The sequence below is a fragment of the Salvelinus alpinus genome, chromosome 13 (genome assembly GCF_045679555.1).
Source record: "Salvelinus alpinus chromosome 13, SLU_Salpinus.1, whole genome shotgun sequence".
In the NCBI taxonomy this organism is placed as follows: domain Eukaryota; kingdom Metazoa; phylum Chordata; class Actinopteri; order Salmoniformes; family Salmonidae; genus Salvelinus; species Salvelinus alpinus.
The window spans coordinates 39316566-39344083 of NC_092098.1; the positions used below are offsets into that span (position 1 = coordinate 39316566).

Sequence of the window (27518 nt, forward strand, 5' to 3'; positions counted from 1 at the left end):
CATATCCGGAATTACGTCACGACCACTTTCTCTGGAAGAGCTTCCGAAAATATAGCGGCATATATATTTTCAAAAACTTGAAAGCATAACAAACTACCATGGATAGTTTGTCAAAACTGTAAAGTTGAAGTGCATGTAGACCATTTAGACATCCCATATTACAGTGAACGGCTTGCTAGCTTCTTTCTGGACATAGCTACTGCTAGCTCCCGAGCTAACTATGTGCCATGGTTGTTCTCAGAGATGGCATGTGTCCTGGATTGAGTGAAGAATTGGTTGTGGCTTTACGGGCAGCAGACATTACAACAGGTACGTGGGTTTTAATACATTTGTTTACTCTGGTTAATCTAGCTAGTTGATGTGGCAATGTTGGTATGACAAAGTATTGAACTACAATAATAATACAATCAAAGTTACATTATCCTTTTTTAAAGTGGAAGATCTGGTGTCATCAGATACAGAAGACCTTGCTCAAAAATGTTCCGTGTCCTATAAGGTAAAACATGCATGAAGTAATGCATTTCTATAATTATTATGTGATCTTGCAGACGTTGATTAAACTTTGATCTAACTTTATTAAACGAGCATCATGACCATTCGCATGAGTAGGGTTGTGACGAGATGGAGTACTGCTACGACCGGAAGTGACGTTTTTTTGCAGGTTAGGAGAATATTTTAGCTAACCCTAAACCTTTTCCTGATCGTAACCTAATTATCCTAACTTGCTCCGTTAATTCTCCTAATACAGAGGTGTCAAACTCAGTCCATGGACGGCCTAGCTGTTTTTTTGGTTTTCCTTTCAATTAAGATCTAGACAACCAGGTAAGGGGAGTTCCTTACTAATTAGTGACCTTAATTCATTAGTCAAGTACAAGGGAGGAGCGAATACCAGCAGACACTCGGCCCTCCGTGGAATGAGTTTGACCTGGTCCTAACCTGTTGCGTAAGTTCTCCTAACCTGCTACGAACAAGTTACTTCTGGTTGTAGCTGTATTCCACCTAGTCAGAACCCCTGAGTAGCCGGTTCTCTGCACGTAGAGAATGAACGTGATGCGCAGATGCCTCAGGAAGCTCCAGATCTTTTATTGCTGCAGACAAAAGATCCTGAAAAAGTTGGATCCGCAACCACTCCGTTTCTACACTGCTCAAAAAAATAAAGGGAACACTTAAACAACACAATGTAACTCCAAGTCAATCACACTTCTGTGAAATCAAACTGTCCACTTAGGAAGCAACACTGATTGACAATAAATTTCACATGCTGTTGTGCAAATGGTATAGACAAAAGGTGGAAATTATAGGCAATTAGCAAGACACCCCCAATAAAGGAGTGATTCTGCAGGTGGTGACCACAGACCACTTCTCAGTTCCTATGCTTCCTGGCTGATGTTTTGGTCACTTTTGAATGCTGGCGGTGCTTTCACTCTAGTGGTAGCATGAGACGGAGTCTACAACCCACACAAGTGGCTCAGGTAGTGCAGCTCATCCAGGATGGCACATCACTGCGAGCTGTGGCAAGAAGGTTTGCTGTGTCTGTCAGCGTAGTGTCCAGAGCATGGAGGCGCTACCAGGAGACAGGCCAGTACATCAGGAGACGTGGAGGAGGCCGTAGGAGGGCAACAACCCAGCAGCAGGACCGCTACCTCCGCCTTTGTGCAAGGAGGAGCACTGCCAGAGCCCTGCAAAATGACCTCCAGCAGGCCACAAATGTGCATGTGTCTGCTCAAACGGTCAGATACAGACTCCATGAGGGTGGAATGAGGGCCCGACGTCCACAGGTGGGGGTTGTGCTTACAGCCCAACACCGTGCAGGACGTTTGGCATTTGCCAGAGAACACCAAGATTGGCAAATTCGCCACTGGCGCCCTGTGCTCTTCACAGATGAAAGCAGGTTCACACTGAGCACATGTGACAGAGTCTGGAGACGCCGTGGAGAACGTTCTGCTGCCTGCAACATCCTCCAGCATGACCGGTTTGGCGGTGGGTCAGTCATGGTGTGGGGTGGCATTTCTTTGTGGGGCCGCACAGCCCTCCATGTGCTCGCCAGAGGTAGCCTGACTGCCATTAGGTACCGAGATGAGATCCTCAGAGCCCTTGTGAGACCATATGCTGACACATGCACATTTGTGGCCTGCTGGAGGTCATTTTGCAGGGCTCTGGCAGTGCTCCTCCTTGCACAAAGGCGGAGGTAGCGGTCCTGCTGCTGGGTTGTTGCCCTCCTACGGCCTCCTCCACATCTCCTGATGTACTGGCCTGTCTCCTGGTATTCGCCTCCATGCTCTGGACACTACGCTGACAGACACAGCAAACCTTCTTGCCACAGCTCGCATTGATGTGCCATCCTGGATGAGCTGCACTACATGAGCCACTTGTGTGGGTTGTAGACTCCGTCTCATGCTACCACTAGAGTGAAAGCACCGCCAGCATTCAAAAGTGACCAAAACATCAGCCAGGAAGCATAGGAACTGAGAAGTGGTCTGTGGTCACCACCTGCAGAATCACTCCTTTATTGGGGGTGTCTTGCTAATTGCCTATAATTTCCACCTTTTGTCTATTCCATTTGCACAACAGCATGTGAAATCTATTGTCAATCAGTGTTGCTTCCTAAGTGGACAGTTTGATTTCACAGAAGTGTGATTGACTTGGAGTTACATTGTGTTGTTTAAGTGTTACCTTTATTTTTTTGAGCAGTGTATAATGAGACAATGTTACAAACACTTTTGGCCACAGACTAACTCTGCATTTCAGGCCCTGCTGGCTATACGCAGAGTGCTCCTTGCCCAGCACACAGCATTCCCTGTATCAGGTGCTGATCTATATGAAGACCTGCTGAGTTCAACAGCCATCCTCTCCACAGGCAATCCTAGGTGAGAATCTGCACATCACATTGAAGGCCCTACATCAAAACTGTCTGAGGGACTTTCTATCAGCCAAAACCAGTCAAGTGCCTGTAGTCTTGATGAGTATAAAAAAACAGAAGAAGTCTAGCATGAGACAAAAGTTATTGGTCTAAGTCTTGAGGGTCGATAATTACAGTTGAAGTCGGAAGTTTACATTTAAACTCAGTTTTTCACAATTCCTGACATTTAATCCTAGTAAAAATTCCCTGTCTTGGGTCATTTAGGATCCCCACTTTATTTTAAGAATGCGAAATGTCAGAATAATAGTAGAGAGAATGATTTATTTCAGCTTTTATTTCTTTCATCACATTCCCAGTGGGTCAGAAGTTTACATGCATTCAATTAGTATTTGGTAGCATTGCCTTTAAATTGTTTAACTTGGGTCAAACGTTTCAGGTAGCCTTCCACAAGCTTCCCACAATAAGTTGGGTGAATTTTGGCCCATTCCTCCTGACAGAGCTGGTGTAACTGAGTCAGGTTTGTAGGCCTCCTTGCTCGCACACACACTTTTTCAGTTCTGCCCACAAATATTCTATTGGATTGAGGTCAGGGCTTTGTGATGGCCACTCCAATACCTTGACTTTGTTGTCCTTAAGCCATTTTGCCACAACTTTGGAAGTATGCTTGGGGTCATTTTCCATTTGGAAGACCCATTTGTGACCAAACTTTAACTTCCTGACTGATGTCTTGAGATGTTGCTTCAATATATCCACATAATTTTCCAGCCTCATGATGCCATCTATTTTGTGAAATGCACCAGTCCCCCCTGCAGCAAAGCACCCCCACAACATGATGCTGCCACCCCCGTGCTTCACGGTTGGGCTGGTGTTCTTCGGCTTGCAAGCGTCCCCTTTTTCCTCAAAACATAACGATGGTCATTATGGCCAAACAGTTAGATTTTTGTTTCATCAGACCAGAGGATATTTCTCCAAAAAGTACGATATTTTTCCCCAAGAGTGATCAAATTAATTGCAAAGTCCCTCTTTGCTGCCAGTAAGATTGCAACTAAATCAACCATTTATCGGATCATCAAGAACAAGGAGAGCGGTTCAATGGTTGTGAAGAAGGCTTCAGGGCGCCCAAGAAAGTCCAGCAAGCGCCATGAGCGTCTCCTAAAGTTGATTCAGCTGCGGGATCGGGGCACCACCAGTACAGAGCTTGCTCAGGAATGGCAGCAGGCAGGTGTGAGTGCATCTGCACGCACAGTGAGGGGAAGACTTTTGGAGGATGGCCTGGTGTCAAGGGCAGCAAAGAAGCCACTTCTCTCCAGGAAAAACATCAGGGACAGACTGATATTCTGCAAAAGGTACAGGGATTGGACTGCTGAGGACTGGGTAAAGTCATTTTCTCTGATGAATCCCCTTTCCGATTGTTTGGGGCATCCGGAAAAGCTTGTCCGTAGAAGACAAGGTGAGCGCTACCATCAGTCCTGTGTCATGCCAACAGTAAAGCATCCTGAGACCATTCATGTGTGGGGTTGCTTCTCAGCCAAGGGAGTGGGCTCACTCACAATTTTGCCTAAGAACACAGCCATGAATAAAGAATGGTACCAACACATACTCTGAGAGCAACTAATCCCAACCATCCAGGAACAGTTTGGTGACGAACAATGCCTTTTCCAGCATGATGGAGCAACTTGCCATAAGGCAAAGTGATAACTAAGTGGCTCGGGGAACAAAACATCGATATTTTGGGTCCATGGCCAGGAAACTCCCCAGACCTTAATGGCATTGAGAACTTGTGGTCAATCCTCAAGACCCCACAAATTTTGACAAACCCCAAGCATTGATTATGCAAGAATGGGCTGCCATCAGTCAGGATGTGGCCCATAAGTTAATTGACAGCATGCCAGGGCAGATTGCAGAGGTCTTGAAAAAGAAGGGTCAACACTGCAAATATTGACTCTTTGCATCAACTTCATGTAATTGTCAATAAAAGCCTTTGACACTTATGAAATGCTTGTAATTATACTTCAATATTCCATAGTAACATCTGACAAAAATATCTAAAGACACTGAAGCAGCAAACTTTGTGGAAATTCATATTTGTGTCATTCTCAAAACTTTTGGCCACGACTGTAAAGTTGCAAACCATAGTCTGACTTTTTTATGGCGGTTTTGGAGCAGTGGCTTCTTCCTTGCTGAGCGGCCTTTCAGGTTATGTCAATATAGGACTTGTTTTACTGTGGATATCGATACCTTTGTACCCGTTTCCTCCGGCATCTTGACAAGGTCCTTTTGCTGTTGTTCTGGGATTGATTTGCACTTTTCGCACCAAAGTACGTTCATCTCTAGGAGACAGAACGTGTCTCCTTCCTGAGCGTTATGACGGCTGCGTGGTCCCATGGTGTTTATATTTGCGTACTATTGTTTGTACAGATGAACGTGGTACCTTCAGGCGTTTGGAAATTCCTCCCAAGGATGAACCAGACTTGTGGAGGTCTACAATTGTTTTCTGAGGTCTTGGCTGATTTATTTTGATTTTCCCATGATGTCAAGCAAAGAGGCACTGAGTTTGAAGGTAGGCCTTGAAATACATCCACAGGTACACCTCCAATTGACTCAGGCTAATTGACATCATTTATCAGAAGCTTCTAAAGCCTTGACATCAATTTCTGGAATTGTCTAAGCTGTTTAAAGGCACAGTCAACTTAGTGTATGTAAACTTCTGACCCACTGGAATTGTGATACAGTGAAATAATCTGTCTGTAAACAATTGTTGGAAAAATTACTTGTGTCATGCACAAAGTAGATGTCCTAACCGACTTGCCAAAACTAGAGTTTGTTAACAAGAAATTTGTGGAGTGGTTGAAAAACAAGTTTTAATGACTCCCACTTAAGTGTATGTGAACTTCCGACTTCAACTGTATGTGCTCGAATCATATCAAAATGCAGCACTGTTAAAAGATTGTTGCTTATCAAATTGAACCCCTGGGGCGGCAGGTAGCCTAGTGGTTAGAGCGTTGGACTAATAACCGGAAGGTTGCAAGATCGAATCCCGAGCTGACAAGGTAAAAATCTGTTGTTCTGCCCCTGAACAAGGCAGTTAACCCACTGTTCCTAGGCCGTCATTGAAAATAAGAATTTGTTCTTAACTGACTTGCCTAGTTAAATAAAGGTAAAAAAAAATAGAATTGAGCCCTACTGATCCCCAGATGGATAGGCTAGTAGTTTGTCCCAGGCTAACACACATAGTGCCTCTACAAGCATTAGTTTGGCTAAACATGTGTACATACACCAGATGACAGGGGAAGACCGGATACATACACAACAATGTAAATCACGGTTATGTGATGGTATTACAACAGACAGCAGAAGACAAATTTCTGTTTCAATGGGCAATTAAGGTTGTGGGCGATTCCAGCCTTATGGATGTTACATTTGCGTGCAAAATCTCAACTTTACTGTCTCACAGCATGAACAAACAAAATATAAATGAAACTTTGATGTGTGTCTATAGTAGAGGTCGACCGATTAATCGGAATGGCCGACTAATCGGGCAAGTTTTCATAACAATCGGAAATCGGTATATTTGGGCGCCGAATTTTTTTATATTTTATTGAATTTTTTTATTATTTTTTTTAAATTATATATATATATATATTTTTTTTTACACCTTTATTTATTCTTTATTTAACTAGGCAAGTCAGTTAAGAACTCATTCTTAAGATTTTTAACATTGTCAGCTCGGGGGATCCAATCTTGCAACCTTACAGTTAACTAGTCCAATGCTCTAACACTGATTACATTGCACTCCACGAGGAGCCTGCCTGTGCAGCGAATGCAGTAAGCTAAGGTAAATTCCTAGCTAGCATTAAACTTATCTTATATAAAAATTAAAATAAAAAATGACTGTCATTGCTCCAATGTGTACTTAACCATAAACATCAATGCCTTTCTTAAAATCAATACACAAGTATATATTTTTAAACCTGCATATTTAGCTAAAAGAAATCCAGGTTAGCAGGCAATATTAACCAGGTTCATTGCACGCAGAGTCAGGGTATATGCAACAGTTTGGGCCGCCTGGCTCTTTGCGAACTAATTTGCCAGAATTTTACGTAATTATGACATAACATTGAAGGTTGTGCAATGTAACAGGAATATTTAGACTCATGGATGCCACCCGTTAGATAAAATATGGAACAAATAAACGTTTTGTTTTCGAGGTGATAGTTTCCGGATTAGTCAAAGGTATATGGTTTAGAGAGAAAAAGTCGACGCGTTATAATTTCTGTAATAACTTGCGGCTGATCTTGAAAGGGGTTCCTTCGTTATTTTACCGTTCATGTCTTCCATAGAGAATGTCTTGATCTACTTCAAATAAGGTCTGTGTTTCGTGCAGGCTTAAACCGCCTCGACGTTTTGATAGCCGTGTAAATCTCAATAGGATAAGGTAACGTTTGTCAACATATTTTCATAAATCCACTCTACAAAAAATATGATCTTCGCTTATATTTAGCCAATATTGATCAGAGTTACCTTGTCCTATTGATATCTACACAGTTATAAAATTGGCAAGGTGGTGTAAGCCTACACGAAACACAGACCTTATTTTAAGTGAATCTAAAAAATATCCTATGGAATAAATGAAGGAACCGCTTTTCAGATTTTGCTAGAAGGTGTCATGGGAATTATGACTCGCACTTTGGTCGTCAATTCTTACCATGCCCATTATTAAAATAGGATTTCCTGCACATAGAAATGACAGTTTTTGTTTTCAACATTCATCACAGGTAACTCAGCAGGCCACAAATGTGCATATGTCAGCATATGGTCTCACAAGGGGTCTGAGGATCTCATCTCGGTACCTAATGGCAGTCAGGCTACCTCTGGCGAGCACATGGAGGGCTGTGCGGCCCCACAAAGAAATGCCACCCCACACCATGACTGACCCACCGCCAAACCGGTCATGCTGGAGGATGTTGCAGGCAGCAGAACATTCTCCACGGCGTCTCCAGACTCTGTCACGTCTGTCACATGTGCTCAGTGTGAACCTGCTTTCATCTGTGAAGAGCACAGGGCGCCAGTGGCGAATTTGCCAATCTTGGTGTTCTCTGGCAAATGCCAAACGTCCTGCACGGTGCTGGGCTGTAAGCACAACCCCCACCTGTGGACGTCGGGCCCTCATACCACCCTCATGGAGTCTGTTTCTGACCGTTTGAGCAGACACATGCACATTTGTGGCCTGCTGGAGGTCATTTTGCAGGGCTCTGGCAGTGCACCTCCTTGCACAAAGGCGGAGGTAGCGGTCCTGCTGCTGGGTTGTTGCCCTCCTACGGCCTCCTCCACGTCTCCTGATGTACTGGCCTGTCTCCTGGTAGCGCCTCCATGCTCTGGACACTACGCTGACAGACACAGCAAACCTTTTTGCCACAGCTCGCATTGATGTGCCATCCTGGATGAACTGCACTACCTGAGCCACTTGTGTGGGTTGTAGACTCCGTCTCATGCTACCACTAGAGTGAGAGCACCGCCAGCATTCAAAAGTGACCAAAACATCAGCCAGGAAGCATAGGAACTGAGAAGTTGTCTGTGGTCACCACCTGCAGAATCACTCCTTTTTTGGGGGTGTCTTGCTAATTGCCTATAATTTCCACCTTTTGTCTATTCCATTTGCACAACAGCATGTGAAATTTATTGTCAATCAGTGTTGCTTCCTAAGTGGACAGTTTGATTTCACAGAAGTGTGATTGACTTGGAGTTACATTGTGTTGTTTAAGTGTTCCCTTTATTTTTTTGAGCAGTGTATATATATATAAAACTTTTTTTATTTTTATAAATCGGCCGATTAATCGGTATCGGCTTTTTTTGTCCTCCAATAATCGGTATTGGCGTTGTAAAATCATAATCGGTCGACCTCTAGTCTATAGTACCCTTTGGGGGGAGTGTTTATCCAAAAAAGCGGACTTATAAATATTAGCATGTTGGAGAAATATAGCAAATAAGAGATGCGATGGATCTTAAATTAAATGGATAAGCTTTTTGAGAAGACTGAACATATTAGCAAAAGTCTGTGAGTTTGTCTTAGATCAAAACACAGTTAGCCATTTCGAAGGAAGGCTTGGCTGCACACAAACAATAATTTAGAAAATACTGTCATTTCCATTATTACTTTTAGAGAGGAAAAACTACCCTTATGGATGTAACACCCCACAAAGTCTGAAATAGACATTTATATATTAAAGATTTTTTGATAAAAATCAATCATAACACATTTGTTGTCGTCTGAAACATTTCTAAAATGTCAATTGAAGGCATAGTAACTTAGGACTATATATGTACATGATAGCCTGAATGCATGCAATTTTCTACGTTAACCCCTTACACTTGTGGAAGTTGTCCTATATAGATAGGACAAAATTGAAATGTTTCTAACAGAAGAACAACCATGGTAGCAATTGAGAGAGAACACTTTGGAGATTATCAGACCTAAGGTAAGGACAACAGTTCACCTGAAACAAGACTGAATCCAAATATTACACTTTTGATTTTGTGTATTTTAAATTTACTGTACTTTTAGCAGCATTTTGTCTATAAAGAAATGAAATACTCTGGATACATTCAGTAACATAATAAGAATATTCATTGACATTTTGGAGTAGGTGCAAGATAAAAGAAGAAAAAGTAAAAAGGGTTTTAGTGAAAGGTCTAACTGCTGTCTCCAAGTGACAATACACCTCTCCAAACTGTGCACAGTTCCAAAGTAATTGCACTTTTATGACAAGGAAAGAGCCTTCATCTATAAGGTGCTTTTTTTTTTACCTCTCCTAGCTTTGCTATTGAGAAACTGATGCAGGCACAGTTGTTTTTTGTTTGGAATACAGCCCTGTGTCCCCAACATCACACAATTACTGTTGTTGTTTTACACAATCCAAAAGCGTACCATTATACATTTGCAATCTGGGTCAGGTGGGCTTCATTTGAAAGATAAGTTATAAAATACGATCTTAGTGTTAGGCTTTCAAAAGGCACTTCAGACAAATCGATTTGTAATTTTGGTAAACATAGAATGGAGTCACGAGTCCATTCAAGTGCATGTTCCGCAGCAGATTTTCTTCACAATATGCCAAACATAGGCTCATTCTGTTCAGGACAACCCAGGGTATAACGCATGTCATCCTTGTAACTGTGGATCAAACATAGCGATCATGAACGTTGATCATTTTAATTACATGAGTTTTCATTTGGAAAATGTGAAGTGCGCATTTGGACTCATGGGTGTGTGGTTTGCTTGTATGACATCAAAGCGGTGTCATACAACAAATGTGCAAAAGAAGCGCAACTAGCTGGAGAGGTGGGGGCATCTTCTTGTTACGTGGTGCTCAAATTTCTAATGGCTTTCAGTCAAAACCCATACAGGCTATGAAGCGGAGAACAAATTAGTCGCGTATTAATGACAATTTGCTATTTTCAATCAGTATACGGGATGACTGGCTGTGAGTGGAAAGGGCTACCTGGTCAAATAAAGCCTGCACTCTGACATTAAGACCTTAAGGATAATTATAAAAGTGGTTTCATTTGTTAATGACTAACTGTATTTTGCATGCTCAGGTTGACTTTCCCACTGAATCGCCCTTTTATTATTGTACTATGACTTGATGGGTTGGTTTTAGCACCGAGCAGGACTTCATAGCCTTGGTGAATGATAGTGTTTCTTTTCCTCCAGTCTAGATAAGCTTCTAGACTCTGGCTTGTACACAGGAGAGCTCACAGAGTTCGCAGGAAGCCCTGGAAGTGGAAAAACCCAGGTGACCTTTTTCCCACAATCATATGTCATTGGCAAAGTTTACACCTTGCTTATCAGTGTGGTTGGTTTTCATAGAATGACCCAATGGATGCTGGTATCACTACTGTCTAGTGTATTGAGTACAACTTGTTTATGCTGCCTACATTTCCCCCTCTTTTAGGTGTGTTTTGGTGTTGCAGTGAATATATCTTACCAACTGAAGCAGAGCGTCATATATGTTGACTCAACAGGAGGACTGTCGGCAAGTCGCTTGCTTCAGATGCTCCAAGCGAAGTCGTGCAATATAGAAGAACAGGTGAGCTGGAAGTGTGACAATGAAAATGTAGTTGAATTAACATATTCATTTTCATCAAATAAATTCTCACCACACAGTTCTTACCCGTTGTTGTGCAGATGGAGGCTCTTCAGAGAATCCAGGTCTTTCCAGTGTTTGACATCTTCTCGTTACTCGACTGTCTACATCATTTTCGATGCGTTGGACTTCAGCAGGTAGGCCTTTGAATGTGTGTGTGCCAAATGGCACCTTATTCACTGGTGCACTAATTTGGACTGTGCCCAAAGGGCTCTGGTCAAAAGTTGTGCACTATATAGTGAATAGGGTGCCATTTGGGATGGATTGTATTTGATGTTGCTGAAATATGAATTCAATTGAGGTAGTTTTAAGATAACTATAATAATGACAACTGAAAACTAACATAACTGATCATTCATTCTTGCATCCATCTTGTCATATATTTTACAGGCATCTGCGGGAGGTGGCTCAGTCAAAGCTGTAATTGTGGATTCAGTGTCAGCAGTTATTTCTCCCATACTGGGAGGCAAACAAAATGAAGGTACTATGATGAAGAGTTTCTCATGTGATAATTTCATATTTTCAAGTAGATTATACCTGTTCATTTATCACATATCTTAATAACATTCCCTTTTGAAATAATATTAAGATATAGTATCTGATAACACAAGCAATGCTTTATAAAGGACAGCCAGTGGAATGTAATTGATTTAATGAAGAGAATGGCATAATTGTACTCTGCAAAGGGAGTCACCATTGTGGTTGATATAAAATGCAATTTTTGCATTTATTGCATTGTCTATTTGTATAGCACCATAATGACCTTTGGTGATTGGAATTTCTAGGCATGTCCATGATGATGCAAGTGGCAGGGCTGTTGAAGACAATCGCCAAAGACTTCAATGTAGCCGTTCTGGTGAGGGCAACTGATTTTTTGGTCCTGTTTGGACATCTACACTAAGTGGGGGTTTATTTTGAGACAGTCAGATTCAAACCATGCTGACTGGTAGCCTAGGCTGTACATGTGTAGCGGGGTCCACACAGGCTACACGTTGTGTACATATGTGGTAGAGTAAGGCCCCACAATGTGTTGTAATATTTAAAATTGGCAGCAGCTAATGGGGATCCATAATAACTACAAGTGTGCTATGACCTGAGCCTAATCAAATGCCACAGTGATAAGAATCATGTACCCTCAGGTTACAAACACTGTGACCAGAGACGGCAATGGGCAGCTGAAAGCCGGACTGGGCCAATCGTGGAGTCACGTACCTAGAATTCGGATTCTACTGCAACGGCTCGAGAGGCCGGGATCCACTTGTTCTAGCGTACACACTGCCACTTTGGCCAAGTCCTCAAGACAGGTAACCTGTTGACATGGGCTTGTCCATGTTAGTATTCATTCTTAGTCCAAATAAGATAGAAAATGTCATACACATGAGGCCCATTATTTTCAGCCTCAGTTCTATGCAATCACAAGAAAGTGGTGAGATGGAAATCTGTGGTATAACCCAAAAATGTGATGTCATATGGAATCCTTTCCTGCAGAATGAGTCATGTTGCACTGGAGATGTGTTCAAATAGGACCAAACTTAATGCAGATTTAACCTGTTCTGTCTCTTAGCCTTGTCATCTGAAAGAAGAGTTTGACTTGCAGTGCTGGGGCAGGTCTGAAGAACAGCTGTATGGAAAGTCAGGAAAGAGGAAGCTGGAGAACACTGAGCCCAGCTAGGCCTCAACATCCATGGTGGTGCTCATTAGGTATCAAATGGAAGAAAACTGACAAAAAAGGATATTCAAACCAGTTTATTTTAAACATTAGCACATCAAAGGTATTGTGTGAATTAAAGGATATTTCTGACATCATAGATTTGTCACCTGGTTGCACTCTGGTTTACAAAATTAACAAACCTCAATTTAGTGTTCCACTTGCCCATAAAAAAAAAAAATTGTGACAGTGTCCTGCTAGTCTTTTTTTCCCCTCATCTTGCATTTCATGTGGAGAACATGCATTGTTAGAAGAAGCCCTCTCCTAGATACTATGACAGTCTACTTTCATCATTGGACATGTCCATGACATGTTTAAACTACTTTAACTCTTCCTAATAGTATTGTTATCTACACTACACACTCGATCAAAGGAACCCCGTTTGAAGTGAGCACCTTGGCGTAGGTCAGCTGGACCTAACCCGTTCACACAGCATGGGCACACAATTGCAGAAACAAAACTGATAAAGACTAACTTTTAAGTAATTATGGTTTATTTGAACCAATGCTACTCGGATACGAAAAAGGACTGGAAACAAAATAAATAGAAAGATCCATGGATGGAAACATTACTCAGCCCATAGTCGACAGATACTACTCCTAGCCTGACGTAGTTAGGCCTATATCTTTCTTAAAACTCTAATCATACTCTGCCATGACCATCACAATATCTCATGATCGGGTCCTGTGTCCTTGTGGTTATATCATTCAACTAAGTTTATATCGGTTTTAGCTTGCATCAAGCTCGGCTGTAAAACATGATCAGCGTATAATGGTCCATTGTTTGTTAAGCCAACACACTTCAAAATCGCACCAGTGTTCAGCTGGGGGGGGGGGGGGGGGGGTGTAATTCATGTTCATCAGCAGGGAGGCACCACCCGTCTCTTGCGGATACACTCCCAGATCCAGCCGGGGGTGACTCTCTGGGCATGGCTGTCCTCCTCGGGCTCAGTCAGGGTGTGTGTGGCCAAAGCGGCGTCATACTCTGCCACCAGGTCCCCGTCGTAGGCCACAAAGTAGCGCCGCAGCTTGGTGTGGTCCTGCACAGAGTCTGGCAGGACAAGCTTCACCCCACTGAAAATGTCCAGTAGAGTCTGGGGAGAGCAGAGAGGAGGAAGTCTTTAAGACACAATCCTTAGTTTAATTTATTCTATCATTTATTAAAATGACAGTAAATATTACAGATTGCACCTTTAACTAAATACAGTATTACAGATAGATCATCCAATAATAAATAAAAACATTTATGTTCTAATATTTCATCTACTAGCATGTCTTGTTAGAACTTTTTGTTTAGAAGAATTTGAGCGTGAATCGCAGTTGGTGACCAATGGAACAGAAACAATGAAGCACCCACCTTGTCATTCCTGGGTTCTGCCAACTTGGAGGGGGTCATCTTAGTCTTGCTTTGTCCATTACTGTGATGGACAGTTTCAGTCTTTACCTGGAATACATTGGAGCGCAGATACATTTTGCGGGATGCAAGGCTGAAATCTAATCTGGATGTGAGAAATGTAATGACCCAATAAAAAAAAGTCTACTGATGCTACTTCGTGGTTCACCTATGCAGCACCCTACAACATATTGCCAAATAGGATAACACCAGTTGCTATGGTTGAGTGTAGGGTACCTTCTTTGCGCTGGGCTCTTCTGAGGGCATTTTCCTCTTGGTTGCTGGAACAGGGGAGGGAGGCTCTGTCTTCACTGCCTTAGCTTTGGGGGTATTGCTGTTGCCTGTGCCTAAGGTAATGGAAACATCACATTGAATCAAAATATATTATTAAGAGTCGGGTTGGAACCGGTTCAGGGAACAGAACCTGAAACAAATCGGGAACGAAAGTTCTTTAGTGTTCCGGAACAGAAGTGTTACTTTCAAATCTTATAAATATTCCTAATGTCTAGTATATAATTCAGTGAAGTTATGCTAGTATGCCATTAAATTTGTCGCAGCTCACGCTTGCACTTAACTGACCAATTAAAACATGTAAACTAGCTTTCCCATTCCATATCAAGCTGCTATATCGGTGCTAATTGGTGACGTACAATAATGAGATAAATGTAAAAACGATGTTGAGTTCAAGGGTTAAAACATTTACAAAAAGGAACTATATGAATATGACTTTTTTGGGGTTCGAACCGGTTCAGAATTTTATGCTGGTTGGAACACTGGACCGAAAAAAAAGGGGTTCTCTTCGGAATGGAATGATTGGAAAATAATTTTGGTTCCAAGTTGTTAAGAGTACATTATTACTATCATGAGGAGATCGTGTAGTTTCCCAAAAGTTTCAAACAAAAAGGATGGAAATCTCAAACCAAGGAGAGTTGTCATACCATGTTTTTTCTTCCTCTAGTTTTTTTTTATTTATTAGTTGGGTGTACAGATGCAGTACTTTCCAATAATGAATTCTAACAGTACGAACGTGTAAATAAGTATGAATATATACATGTCCGCGTTCAAAATTTCAGTGTATATGCACCCATGCATATACACATACTTATTGACATGTGTTTGTTTGCATTATTGGTGACTAAAGCGTCATCTACATACCCGAGACCAGACCCATGTCTATGGTACTCACTGGTCTTTCTGGGCGTGACTGGTCTCTGGGAGGTGGAGGGTGGAGAGTTGCTCCCACTGTCTCCTGAAGAGCCCTTGTCATCCTCACCTCCTTTGGAGGGCCCTGCTGTCACCTCAAAGTCACACCTCTCCTTGGAGATGCGGAAGAGCTCCTGAGGGAGAAAAACAAAAGTTGTGAAGTTAGTGTTACTAGGGGATAACGAAATTATCTTTGAGGAATAGTTGTGCTGCGTACAACAACCGTTTGACAGGAAAGGTTTTGCATTATATAGTAGAGATGTAATAACAAAAATACTCAATGCGAGTTTGAGCTATTGCGTATAAACGTCTATTCAGCTCAACAGACTACCGTATCACACCAAAACCACCTCAGCAGCAAACCAAATGAAAAGACTCCACTCAATGCCATCTGTGTATAACACATTTTGGTTGCTATTTGAATATCGGTTCACAATTATAGTACAAGTTCCACTGTATCTGTTTGACTAAAAGACAACGGCTGACCAAGTGGTACTGTTTCTATAGTTGATCACATTTTTTTATCCTTTACTTCTACATGGATATTAAGTCGGTTGCACAGAGCACCTATAAATAAGTATTCAATGGTTTTACATTACAGATTGAAAAAAAACATCCAATAGAAGCCCTACATAGTTGCATGATCAGGGTGTTCCTTACTTTGAGCTGCATCAGGTTGGTGGCGCTCTTCCAGTCCTTGTCGTCACGGACACGCGTCATGCGGGGGAAGCGGATGGATATGCCGTCGGCGGTGTGCATCTCCGACTTGGAGAACTCCGCCCCCGTGATCTCCCACACCGGCGCTTTCTATCTCAGGGAGAGAGACATACGAGGATAAAGTCAGTAGAACTCAGGCTGCATCCCAAAACACATTTTAGTCAATTAGCAGATGCTCTTATCCAGAGAGACTTCAGTTTAGTGCATTCATCTTAAGGTAGCTAGGTAAGACAACCACATATCACAGTAAGTACATTTTTCCTCAAAGTAGCCATTGTGTACATTTGTTTGGGGTGGGGGGTGCTGTGTGATTATTTAAGATACTCTTCAACGTAGGGTTTCAGATGTTTTTGGAAGATAGGCAGGGACGCTGCTGTCCTAGCTTCAGGGGAAGCTGGTTCCACCATTGGGGTGCCAGGATTGAGAAGACCTTGGACTGGGCTGAGCGGGAGTTGACCTGCCGTAAGGGTGGGAGGGCCAAGCGACTAGAGGTGGCAGAACGGAGTGCTTGGGCTGGGGTGTAGGGTTTGAGCATAGCCTGAAGGTAGGGAGGGGCAGTTCCTCTTGCTGCTCCACAGACAAGTACCATGGTCTTGTAGTGGACGTGAGCTTCAACTGGAAGCTAGTAGAGTATGCTTAGTGACATGGGAGAACTTGATGTTTGCAGAGAACCACAGGGTCTTGTCCAGGGTCACGCCAAGGTTTTTTGCACTCTGAGGGGGATTATGTGGAGTTGTCAACATTGATGGAGAGGTCTTGGAGCGGACAGGCCTTCCCCGGGAGGAAGAGCAGCTCCGTCTTGTTGAGGTTGAGCTTGAGGTGGTGTGCCAACATCCAAGCCGAGATATCTGCCAGGCACGCTGAGATGCGTGTCGCCACCTGGGTGTCAGAAGGGGGAAGGAGAAAAGTAGTTGAGTGTATTCCACATACCAATGATAGGAGGCCATGTGAGGATATGACGGAGCTGAGTGATTTGCTGTATGAAGAGGAGAGGGCCTATAACCGAGCCCTGGGGGACAGCAGGAGTACATGGTGCAGACACAGATCCTCTCCACGTCACCTGGTAGGAGCGATCTGCCCGATAGGATGCAATCCAAGAGAGTGCAGAGCCTGAGACACCCAGCCCTGAGAGGAGGATCTGATGGTTCACGGTGTTGAAGTCAGCGGCTAGATCAAGAAGAATGAGGAGTCAGCTTTGGCAGTACGGCGAGCTTACGTGACATAGAAGAGCAGTCTCGGTTGAGTGACACGTCTTGACTGGTTAGGGTCAATAAGATTGTTCTGAAAGCGATAACGAGAGAGTTGTGTGTTTTGGAAAGAAAGGAAAGACGGATACTGGTCTTTAGTCACGTGTTTGAGATGTCGTCAACCTTTTCAAAGTGGTTGACGAAGTCGTCCGCAGAGGGAGGGAGTGCAGGATTAATGACGGAGGAGACTGTAAAATAGTTTCCTAGAGTCAGAGGCAGAAGTTTGACAGATAAAGTGGTTTTAGCAGCAGATAGAGGAAAAGGTAGAGGCAGGAAAATGATAATAGGTCCTCCAGAAGTTTAGTACCCCTTCACCTACAGTGCATTTGGAAAGTATTCAGACCCATTCCCCTTTTCCACATTGTTATGTTACAGCCTCTAAAATTGATCAAATAAAAGAAATTCCTCAATCTACACACAATACCACATAATGGCAAAGCGAAAACAAGTTACCTTATTTACATAAGTATTCAGACCCTTTGCTATGAGACTCGAAATTGAGCTCCGGTGCATCCTGTTTTCATTGATCACCCTTGAGATGTTTCTACAACTGGAGTGGAGTCCGTGAGGTCTAAGGAATTGTCAGTAGAGCGCCGAGACAGGATTGCGTTTAGGCACAGATCTGGGGAAGGTTACCAAAAAAATTCTGCAGCATGGTGGTCCAAGAACACAGTGGCCTCCATTCTTAAATGGAAGAAGTGTGGAACCACCAAGACTCTTCCTAGATCTGTCAGCCCAACCAAACTGAGCAATCGGTGGAGAAGGGACTTGGTCGGGGAGGTGACCAAGAAACCGATGGTCACTCTGACAGAGCTCCAGAGTTCCTCGGTGGAGATAGGAGAACCTTCCAGAAGGACAAACATCTCTGGAGCACTCCACCAATAAGGCCTTTAGGGCAGAGTGGCCAGACGGAAGCCACTCCTCAGTAAAAGGCACATGACAGCCTAAAGGACTCAGACCACGAGAAGCAAGACTATCTGGTCAGATACCTTAAGCACACAGCAAGACAACGCAGGAGTGGCTTCGGGACAAGTCTCTGAATGTCCTTGAGTGACCCAGCCAGAGCCCAGACTTGAACATCTCTGGAGAGACCTGAAAATAGCTATGCAGCGAGGCTCCCCATCCAACATGACAGAGCTTGAGAGGTTCTGCAAGAAGAATGGGAGAAACTCCCCAAATATAGGTGTGCCAAGCTTGTAGCGTCATACCCAAGAAGACTCGAGGCTGTAATCGCTGCCAAAGTTGCTTCAACAAAGTACTGAGTAAAGGGTCTGAATAGTTACGTAAAATGTGACAACAGTAGAAACGTCGGTGGAGTGCAGTCTAAATATACACAATTGCTTCCTATCAGTATCTTATTCACAAAGGCTGGCTTGAGCTATAGGTGCTGCACAGATTGGTCAATCTTGATAACATATCAATGGAAGTTGATAAAGATCAGATCAGCCTTGCGATGAATAGTAGTTACATTTATGTGCAATTAAAGAAAAGCTGATGATAACAGTATAAAAAGGTCAGTGATATACTTCTTAACTTCTCTAGGATAGGGGGCAGCATTTTCACGTTTGGATGAAAAGCATACCCAAATTCAACTGCCAGCTACTCATCCCTAGAAGATAAGATATGCATATTATTAGTAGATTTGGATAGAAAACACTCTGAAGTTTCTAAAACTGTTTGAATCATGTCTGAGTATAACAGAACTTATTTAGCAGGCGAAACCCCGAGGACAAACCATTCAGATTTTTTTTTTTTTTTGAGGTCACTCTTTTCAATGAGTTTATTGGGAACCAGATTTCTAATTGACCCTCTTGCAGTTCCTACCACTTCCACTGGATGTCAACAGTCTTGAGAAATTGGTTGAGGGTTTTTCCTTTGTGTAATGAAGAAGTAGCCCTGTTCAGAACGAGAGTTGAGTTAAGTGTACTTTTTGTTTAAGGCGCGTAACCAGAAAGTATGCTACAGTTTGTTTTAATCCTGTATTGAACACAGATCATCCCGTCTTCAATTTTATCGATTATTTACGTTAAAAAATACCTAAAGTTGTATTACAAAAGTAGTTTGAAATGTTTTGGCAAAGTTTACAGGTAAACTTTGAGATATTTTGTAGCCATGTTTGAGCAAGTTGGAACCGGTGTTTTTCTGGATCAAACGCGCCAAATAAATGGACATTTTGGATATATATATATCGATGGAATTAATCGAACAAAGGACCATTTGTGATGTTTATGGGACATATTGGAGTGCCAACAGAAGCTCGTCAAAAGGTAAGGCATGAATTATATTTTTATTTCTGCGTTGTGTCGCGCCTGCAGGGTTGAAATATGCTTCTCTCTCTTTGTTTACAATGTTGCTATCCTCAGAAAATAGCATCGTTTGCTTTCGCCGAAAAGCCTATTTGAATTCTGACATGTTGGCTGGATTCACAACCAGTGTAGCTTTCATTTGGTATCTTTCATGTTTGATTTTTATAGTATTTTATTTGAATTTGGCGCACTGCATTTTCTCTGGCTTTTGGCCAAGTGAGACAGTAGCGTCCCGCCTAAACTCAGATTTTTGGATATAAATATGAACTTTACCGAACAAAAAATATATGTATTGTGTAACATGAAGTCCTATGAGTGTCATCTGATGAAGATCAAAGGTTAGTGATTCATTTTAACTCTATTTCTGCTTTTTGTTACTCCTCTCTTTGGCTAGAAAAATGGCTGTGTTTTTCTGTGGCTATGTACTGACCTAACAATTGCAAGGTGTGCTTTCGCCGTAAATCCTTTTTGAAATCAGACACTTTGGCTGGATTAACGAGAAGTTTATCTTTAAAATGGTGTATAATACTTGTATGTTTGAGGAATTTTAATTATGAGATTTCTGTTCTTTTGAATTTGGTGCCCTGCAATTTCACTGGCTGTTGGTTAGGTGGGACGCTACTGTCCCACATATCCCAGAGAGAAGTTAAGAAAGCTGAGACTTTATAGCTTCCTTGTACAGTGCCTTGCAAATGTATTCACCCCCTTGGCATTTTTCCTATTTTGTTGCATTACAACCTGTAATTTAAATAGATTTTTATTTGGATTTCATGTAATGGACATACAGAAAATAGTCCAAACTGGTGAAGTGAAAAAAATAACTTTTCCAAAAATAAATAAATGGAAAAGTGGTGCGTGCATATGTTTTCACCCCCTTTGCTATGAAGCCCCTAAATAAGATCTGGCGCAACCAATTACCTTCAGAAGTTACATAATTAGTTAAATAAAGTCCACCTGTGTGCAATCTAAGTGTCACATGATCTCAGTATATATACACACACACCTGTTCTGAAAGGCCCCAGAGTCTAACACCACTACGCAAGGGGCACCACCAAGCAAGCGGCACTATGAAGACCAAGGATCTCTCCATACAGGTCAGGGACAAAGTTGTGGAGAAGTACAGATCGGGGTTGGTTATTAAAAAAAAATATCCGAAACTTTGAGCATCATTAAATCCATTATAAAAAAATTGAAAGAATATGGCAGCACAACAAACCTGCCAAGAGAGGGTCGCCCACCAAAACTCACGGACCAGGCAAGGAGGGCATTAACCAGGGAGGCAACAAAGAGACCAAAGATAACCCTGAAGGAGCTGCAAAGCTCCACAGCAGAGATTGGAGTATATGTCCATAGGACCACTTTAAGCCGTACACTCCACAGAGCAGGGCTTTATGGAAGAGTGGCCAGAAAAAAAATAAGCAAACATGTTTGGTGTTTGCCAAAAGGCATGTGGGAGACTCGCCAAACATATGGAAGGAACTCTGGTCAGATGAGACTAAAATTGAGCTTTTTGCCATCAAGGAAAACACCATGTCTGGCGCAAACCCAACACCTCATCACTCTGAGAACACCATCCCCACAGTGAAGCATGGTGGTGGCAGCTGTGGGGATGTTTTTTCATCGGCAGGGACTGGGAAACGGGTCAGAAAAATACAGGGAAAGTCTTGAGGGAAACCTGTTTCAGTCTTCCAGAGATTTGAGACTGGGACAGAGGTTCACCTTCCAGCAGGACAATGACCCTAAGCATACTGCTAAAGCAACACTCAAATGGTTTAAGGGGAAACATTTAAATGTCTTGGAATGGCCTAGATGAAGCCCAGACCTCAATCCGATTGAGAATCTGTGGTACACCGGCGGAACCCATCCAACTTGAAGGAGCTGGAGCAGTTTTGCCTTGAAGAATGGGCAAAAATCCCAGTGGCTAGATGTGCCAAGCTTATAGAGACATACCCCAAGAGACTTGCAGCTGTAATTGCTGCAAAAGGTATTGACTTTGTGGGGGTGAATAGTTATGTACGCTCAAGTTGTTCTTTTTCTTCTTTTCACAAAAAATATTTTCTATCTTCAAAGTGGTAGGCATGTTGTGTAAATCAAATGATACAAACTCCCCATAAATCCATTTTAATTCCAGGTTACAACCTGGAATTATTTGTAAGGCAACAAAATAGGAAAAATGCCAAGGGGGGTGAATACTTTCACAAGCCACTGTATAATGACTCAAAGCCACATCTTAATCACATGTACATTTTAGTCATTTAGCAGACGCTCTTATCTAGAGCGACTTACAGGAGCAATTAGGGTGAAGTGCCTTGCTCAAGAGCACATCGACAGATGTTTCACCTAGTCAGCTCGGGGATTCAAACCAGCAACCTTTCGGCTACCTGCCACTCCACTATGGAGAGCCTAACTTAATTGAAAAGCCTAAAGAAGTCTGGAGATTCACAATTGTTGTCCTTGAATAGAACCCAGCGGAAGATTAAAATGCATTAAACTATTAAATCTCACCTCGGGATCGCGGATAATAAAATCAGGGTAATAGTTCTTGATGATTTTCAACCAGCCAGGGATTTTACTGGGTTCCTGGAGACAGAAATGAGATGTACACATACAAACATTAAAGAACAGTCCTCATACTTCGTGAATTCCAAATACCCTCCTAGGCACTCCTGTATATCTGAAATGAGTGAATAGGTTTAAACAGCATGGTAATTGCTCCATCTTGACTTCTGATAGGCTTGGTGAAATTTGCGCCATACTGCTTACGCCTATTCAGGCATGCCTAGTCCCTAGGTCAGGGGTATTCAAATCTTACCCTACGAGGTCCGGACTACTGCTGGTTTCCTGTTCTACCGGATAATCAACTGCACCCACCTGATGTCCCAGGTCTAAATTAGTCCCTGATTTGAGGGGAAGAATGAAAAAAAAGCAGTGGAACTAGCTTCGAGGTCCAGATTGGAATTTGAGGGCCCAAGTTGGAATTCAGAAAACCCTATTTCACTAACAGGCCACTCAAGAGTGAACTGTCGGGCAGTCCCCCCCCAAGCTGCTTGAGTCACCTTGCTGATTTTGATCACATCCAGCTCCTTCTGGAGTCGCGTCAACATGGCGTCATCGTAGCCTCCGGAGCACTTGGTCACGGTACACCACTTCTTAGAGTTGGGGTCAAAGCAGCCCATTAAGAAACTGGACATTATCCCGCCTGGTAGAGACATACAACACATTATAAAAACACATTCAAGTGAGGTATTTTTCTATACCCACAGCCCAAAATGGTCAGATTCTGTAGATGCTGGATATATAGACCACATCCCAAATGGCACCCTATTCTCTATATAGTGCACTAGTTATAGGGCTCTGGTCAAAAGTAGTGCACTAAATAGGGAAAAGGGAAAGATGCCATTTGGGATGTACACAGACTATACTAAGCCACGAGTTGCCATAAGTGAAATGAATGTTAGAGTAGATTTACACTGAACAAAAATATAAAACGCAAAATGTCGGTCCCATTTTCATGAGATAAAAAAACTAAAACTAAATGTTCAATACGCACATGAAACTGAACAATGGCACCGGAGGAGATAGCTGCCGTTGTATGGGCTCCTAACCAAATGTGCTATTGTGTGCGTTTTTTCATTAAGTCGGACACGAAGGAAATACTTCAGACACCGGACAAGGCCCAAATCCCCGTCATTCGCATGAAGAAGAGACAGAGATATCGGGGAAGTAGGTCTGGTGCCTTGTAAAGATCCGACGGCGAGTGGGTAATCCACCTCTACCATTAGTCTATTAGCCAAAGTGCAATCATTGGATAATAAAATGGATGATCTCCGATCAAGACTAACCTATCAACGGGATATTAAAAACAAATATATTGTGTTTCACAGAGTCGTGGCTGAACGACATGGATAACATACAGCTAGCTGGGTTTTCCGTGCATTGGCAAGATAGAACAGCTGCCTCCGGTAAGACAAGGGGTGGCGGTTTGTGTCTATTTGTAAATAACAGCTGGTACACAAAATCTAATATTAAAGAAGTCTCAAGGTTTTGCTCACCTGAGGTAGAGTATCTCATGATAAGCTGTAGACCGCACTATTTACCAAGAGCGTTTTCATCTATATTTTTCGTAGCTGTCCATTTACCACCACAAATCGATGCTGGCACTAAGACCGTACTCAACGAACTGTATAAGGCCATAAGCAAACAACAAAATGCTCATCCAGAGTCTGCGCTCCTAGTGACCAGGGACTTTAATGCAAGGAAAGTTAAATCCTTTGAATCTAATTTATACCAGCATGTTACATGTGCAACCAGAGGGGGAGAGAAAAAATAAAATGAAAAAAACTCTAGACCACCTTTACTCCACACACAGAGACGCATACAAAACACCTTCGCCCTACATTTGGCAAATCTGACCATAACTCTATCCTCTGGATTCCTGCTTACAAGCAAAAACTAAAGCAGGATATACCAGTGAGTCGCTCAATACGGAAGTGGTCAGATGAAGCAGATGCTAAGCTACAGGACTGTTTTGCTAGCACAGACTGGAACATGTTCCGGGATTCTTCCTATGGCATTGAGAAGTACACCACATCAGTCACTGGCTTCATCAATAAGTGCATTGATGATGTTGTCCCCGCAGTGACCGTACGTACATACCCCAACCAGAAGCCATGTATTACAGGCAACATCCGCACTGAGCTAAAGGCTTGAGCTGTCGCTTTCAAGGAGCGGGACTCTAACCCGGACGCTTATAAGAAATCCTGCTATGCCCTCAAACAGGCAAAGCGTCAACACAGGACAAAGATTGAATCGTACTACACCGGCTCCGATGCTCGACGGATGTGGCAGGGCTTGCAAACTATTACGGACTACGAGGGGAAGCAGAGCCACGAGCTTCCCAGTGACACAAGCCTACCAGACGAGCTAAATTACTTCTTTGCTCGCTTCGAGGCAAGCAACACTGAAGCATGTATGAGAGCACCAGCTGTTCCAGGACGACGGTGTGATAGCGCTCTTCGTAGCTGATGTGAGTAAGACCTTTAAACAGGTCAACATTCACAAGGCCGCAGGGCCAGACGGGTTACCAGGATGTGGATTACCAGGATGTGTACTCCGAGCAACTGGCAAATGTCTTCACTGACATTTTCAAACTCTCCCTTACCGAGTCTAATACCAACATGTTTCAAGCAGACCACCATAGTCCCTGTGCCCAAGAACACCAAGGTAACCTGCCTAAATGACTACCGACCCGTAGCACTCACGCCTGTTACCATGAAGTGCTGGTCATGGCTCACAACACCATTATCCCAGAAACCCTAGACCCACTCCAATTTGCATACCGACCCAACAGATCCACAGATGATGCTCTCTCTATTGCACTCCACACTGCCCTTTCCCACCTGGACAAAAGGAACACCTATGTGAGAATGCTATTCATTGACTACAGCTCAGCGTTCAACACCATAGTGGCCTCACAGCTCATCACTAAGCTAAGGACCCTGGGACTAAACACCTCCCTCTGCAACTGGATCTTGGACTTCCTGACGGGCCGCCACCAGGGGTAAGGGCAGGTAACAACACATCTGCCACGGTAATCTCAAACACGGAGGCCCCTCGGGGGTGCGTGCTCAGTCCCCTCCTGTACTCCCTATTCACCCATGACTGCATGGCCAAACACCATCATTAAGTTTTCCGACGACAAAACAGTGGTAGGCCTGATCACCGACAACGATGAGACAGCCTATAGGGAGGTGGTCAGAGACCTGGCAGTGTGGGGCCAGGATAACATCTCCCTCAACGTGATCAAGACAAAAGGAGATTGATTGTGGACTACAGGAAAAAGGAGGGCTGAGCACGCCCCCATTCTCATCATAGTGGAGCAGGTTGAGAGCTTCAAGTTCCTTGGTATCAACATCAACAAACTAACATGGTCCAAACACACAAAGATAGTCGTGAAGAGGGCACGACAACACCTATTCCCCCTCAGGAGACTGAAAAGATTTGGCATGGGTCCTCAGATCCTCAAAAAGTTATAAAGCTGCACCGTCGAGAGCATCCTGACTGGTTGCATCACCGCCTGGTATGGCAACTGCTCGGACTCCGACGGCAAGGCACTACAGAGGGTCGTGCGTACAGCCCAGTACATCACTGGGGCAAAGCTTCCCGCCATCCAGGGCCTATATACCAGGCAGTGTCAAAGGAAACTCCTAAAAATGGTCAAAGACTCCAGCCACCCTAGTCATAAACTGTTCTCTCTGCTACCGCACGGCAAGCGATACAGGAGCGCCAAGTCTAGGTCCAAAAGGCTTAAAAGCTTCTACCCCCAAGCCATAAGACTCCTGAACAGCTAATCAAAATGGCTACCCAGACTATTTGCATTGACAACCCCTCCCCCCCATTTTTACGCTGCTGCTACTCCATCTATGCTTCGTCACTTTACCTCTACCTACATATAACTACAATATCTCGACTAACCGGTGCCCCCGCACATTGACTCTGTACCGGTACCCCATTGTAAATAGCCTCTCTACTGTTATTTTATTGTTGCTCTTTAATTATTTGTTATTTTTCTATTTCCTTAAAATAGTTTATTTTAGTAAATACTTTCTTGAAACTGCATTGTTGGTTAAGGGCTTGTAAGTAAGCATTTCACTGTTATATTCGGCACGTGACAAATAAAACTTGAGTTGAAAAGCTTATTTCTCTTAAATTTTGTCCACAAATTTGTTTACATCCCCACTGGTCAGCATTTCTCCTTTCCCAAGATAATCCATCCACCTGACAGGTGTGGCATATCAAGATGCTGATTGCACCTTGTACTGGGGACAATAAAATTCCACTTCCACTAAAATAAACTCAGCAAAAAAAGAAACGTCCTCACTGTCAGCTGCGTTTATTTTTAGCAAACTTAACATGTGTAAATATTTGTATGACCATAAGATTCAACAACAGACAAACTGAACAAGTTCCACAGACATGTGACTAACAGAAATTGAATGTGTCCCTGAACAAGGGGGGGGGGGGGTCAAAATCAAAAGTAACAGTCAGTGTCTGGTGTGGCCACCAGCTGCATTAAGTACTGCAGTGCATCTCCTCCTCATGGACTGCACCAGATTTGCCAGTTCTTGGTGTGAGATGTTACCCCACTCTTCCACCAAGGCACCTGCAAGTTTCCGGACATTGCTGGGGGGAATGGCCTTAGCCCTCACCCTCCGATCCAACAGGTCCCAGACTTGCTCAATGGGATTGAGATCCAGGATCTTCACTGGCCATGGCAGAACACTGACATTCCTGTCTTGCAGGAAATCACACACAGAACGAGCTATATGGCGGGTGGCATTGTCATGCTGGAGGGTCATGTCAGGATGAGCCTGCGGGAATGGTACCACATGAGGGAGGTACCTTTAATGCACAGCGTTAATAGCCTGCAATGACAACAAGCTCAGTCTGATGGTGCTGTGATACACCGCCCCAGACCATAACGGACCCTCCACCTCCAAAATCGATCCCGCTCCAGAGTACAGGCCTCAGTGTAACGCTCATTCCTTTGACGATAAACGCGAATCCGACCATCACCCCTGGTGAGACAAAACCGCAGCTCGTCAGTGAAGAGCACTTTTTGCCAGTCCTGTCTGATCCAGCGACGGTGTGTTTGTGCCCATAGGCGACGGTGGTCTGGTGGACCTGCCTTACAACAGGCCTACAAGTCCTCAATCCAGCCTCTCTCAGCTTATTGCGGACAGTCTGAGCACTGATGGAGGGATTGTGCGTTCCTGGTGTAACTTGGACAGTTGTTGCCATCCTGTACCTGTCCCACAGGTGTGATGTTTGGATGTACCGATCCTGTGCAGGTGTTGTTACATGTGGTCTGCCACTGCGAGGACAATCAGCTGCCCGTCCTGTCTCCCTGTAGCGCTGTCTTAGGCGTCTCACAGTACAGACATT

At 43.3% G+C, this 27518-nt stretch overlaps 2 protein-coding genes across 3 annotated transcripts in view; one reads left to right on the forward strand and one right to left on the reverse strand.

The window, feature by feature from the left end:
- Positions 1-3: 3 nt before the first annotated feature.
- On the forward strand, positions 4-12894 carry rad51d (RAD51 paralog D). Of its 2 annotated transcripts, none has more exons than XM_071339278.1 (10): positions 4-309; positions 435-496; positions 2749-2867; positions 10569-10650; positions 10810-10944; positions 11043-11138; positions 11392-11482; positions 11787-11857; positions 12141-12305; positions 12566-12894. In XM_071339278.1, the coding sequence occupies exons 1-10, from the start codon at positions 228-230 to the stop codon at positions 12671-12673; spliced, it is 1011 nt and encodes a 336-aa protein (XP_071195379.1). In that variant the 5' UTR covers positions 4-227; the 3' UTR covers positions 12674-12894. The 2 variants fall into 2 exon arrangements, with proteins under 2 accessions (XP_071195379.1, XP_071195378.1); XM_071339277.1 differs by having other exon boundaries at positions 19-309; positions 2731-2867.
- lig3 (ligase III, DNA, ATP-dependent) overlaps positions 12733-27518 on the reverse strand; it is a 28598-nt gene continuing 13812 nt past the window's right edge. Inside the window, exons 15-21 of the mRNA XM_071339276.1 lie at positions 22631-22773; positions 22080-22154; positions 15965-16111; positions 15288-15438; positions 14339-14448; positions 14066-14152; positions 12733-13802 (exon numbers count right to left, since the gene is read on the reverse strand). Of these exons, the coding sequence (XP_071195377.1) occupies positions 13569-13802; positions 14066-14152; positions 14339-14448; positions 15288-15438; positions 15965-16111; positions 22080-22154; positions 22631-22773 (947 nt within the window). The 3' untranslated portion in view covers positions 12733-13568. The remainder of the gene's footprint in view (positions 13803-14065; positions 14153-14338; positions 14449-15287; positions 15439-15964; positions 16112-22079; positions 22155-22630; positions 22774-27518) is intronic.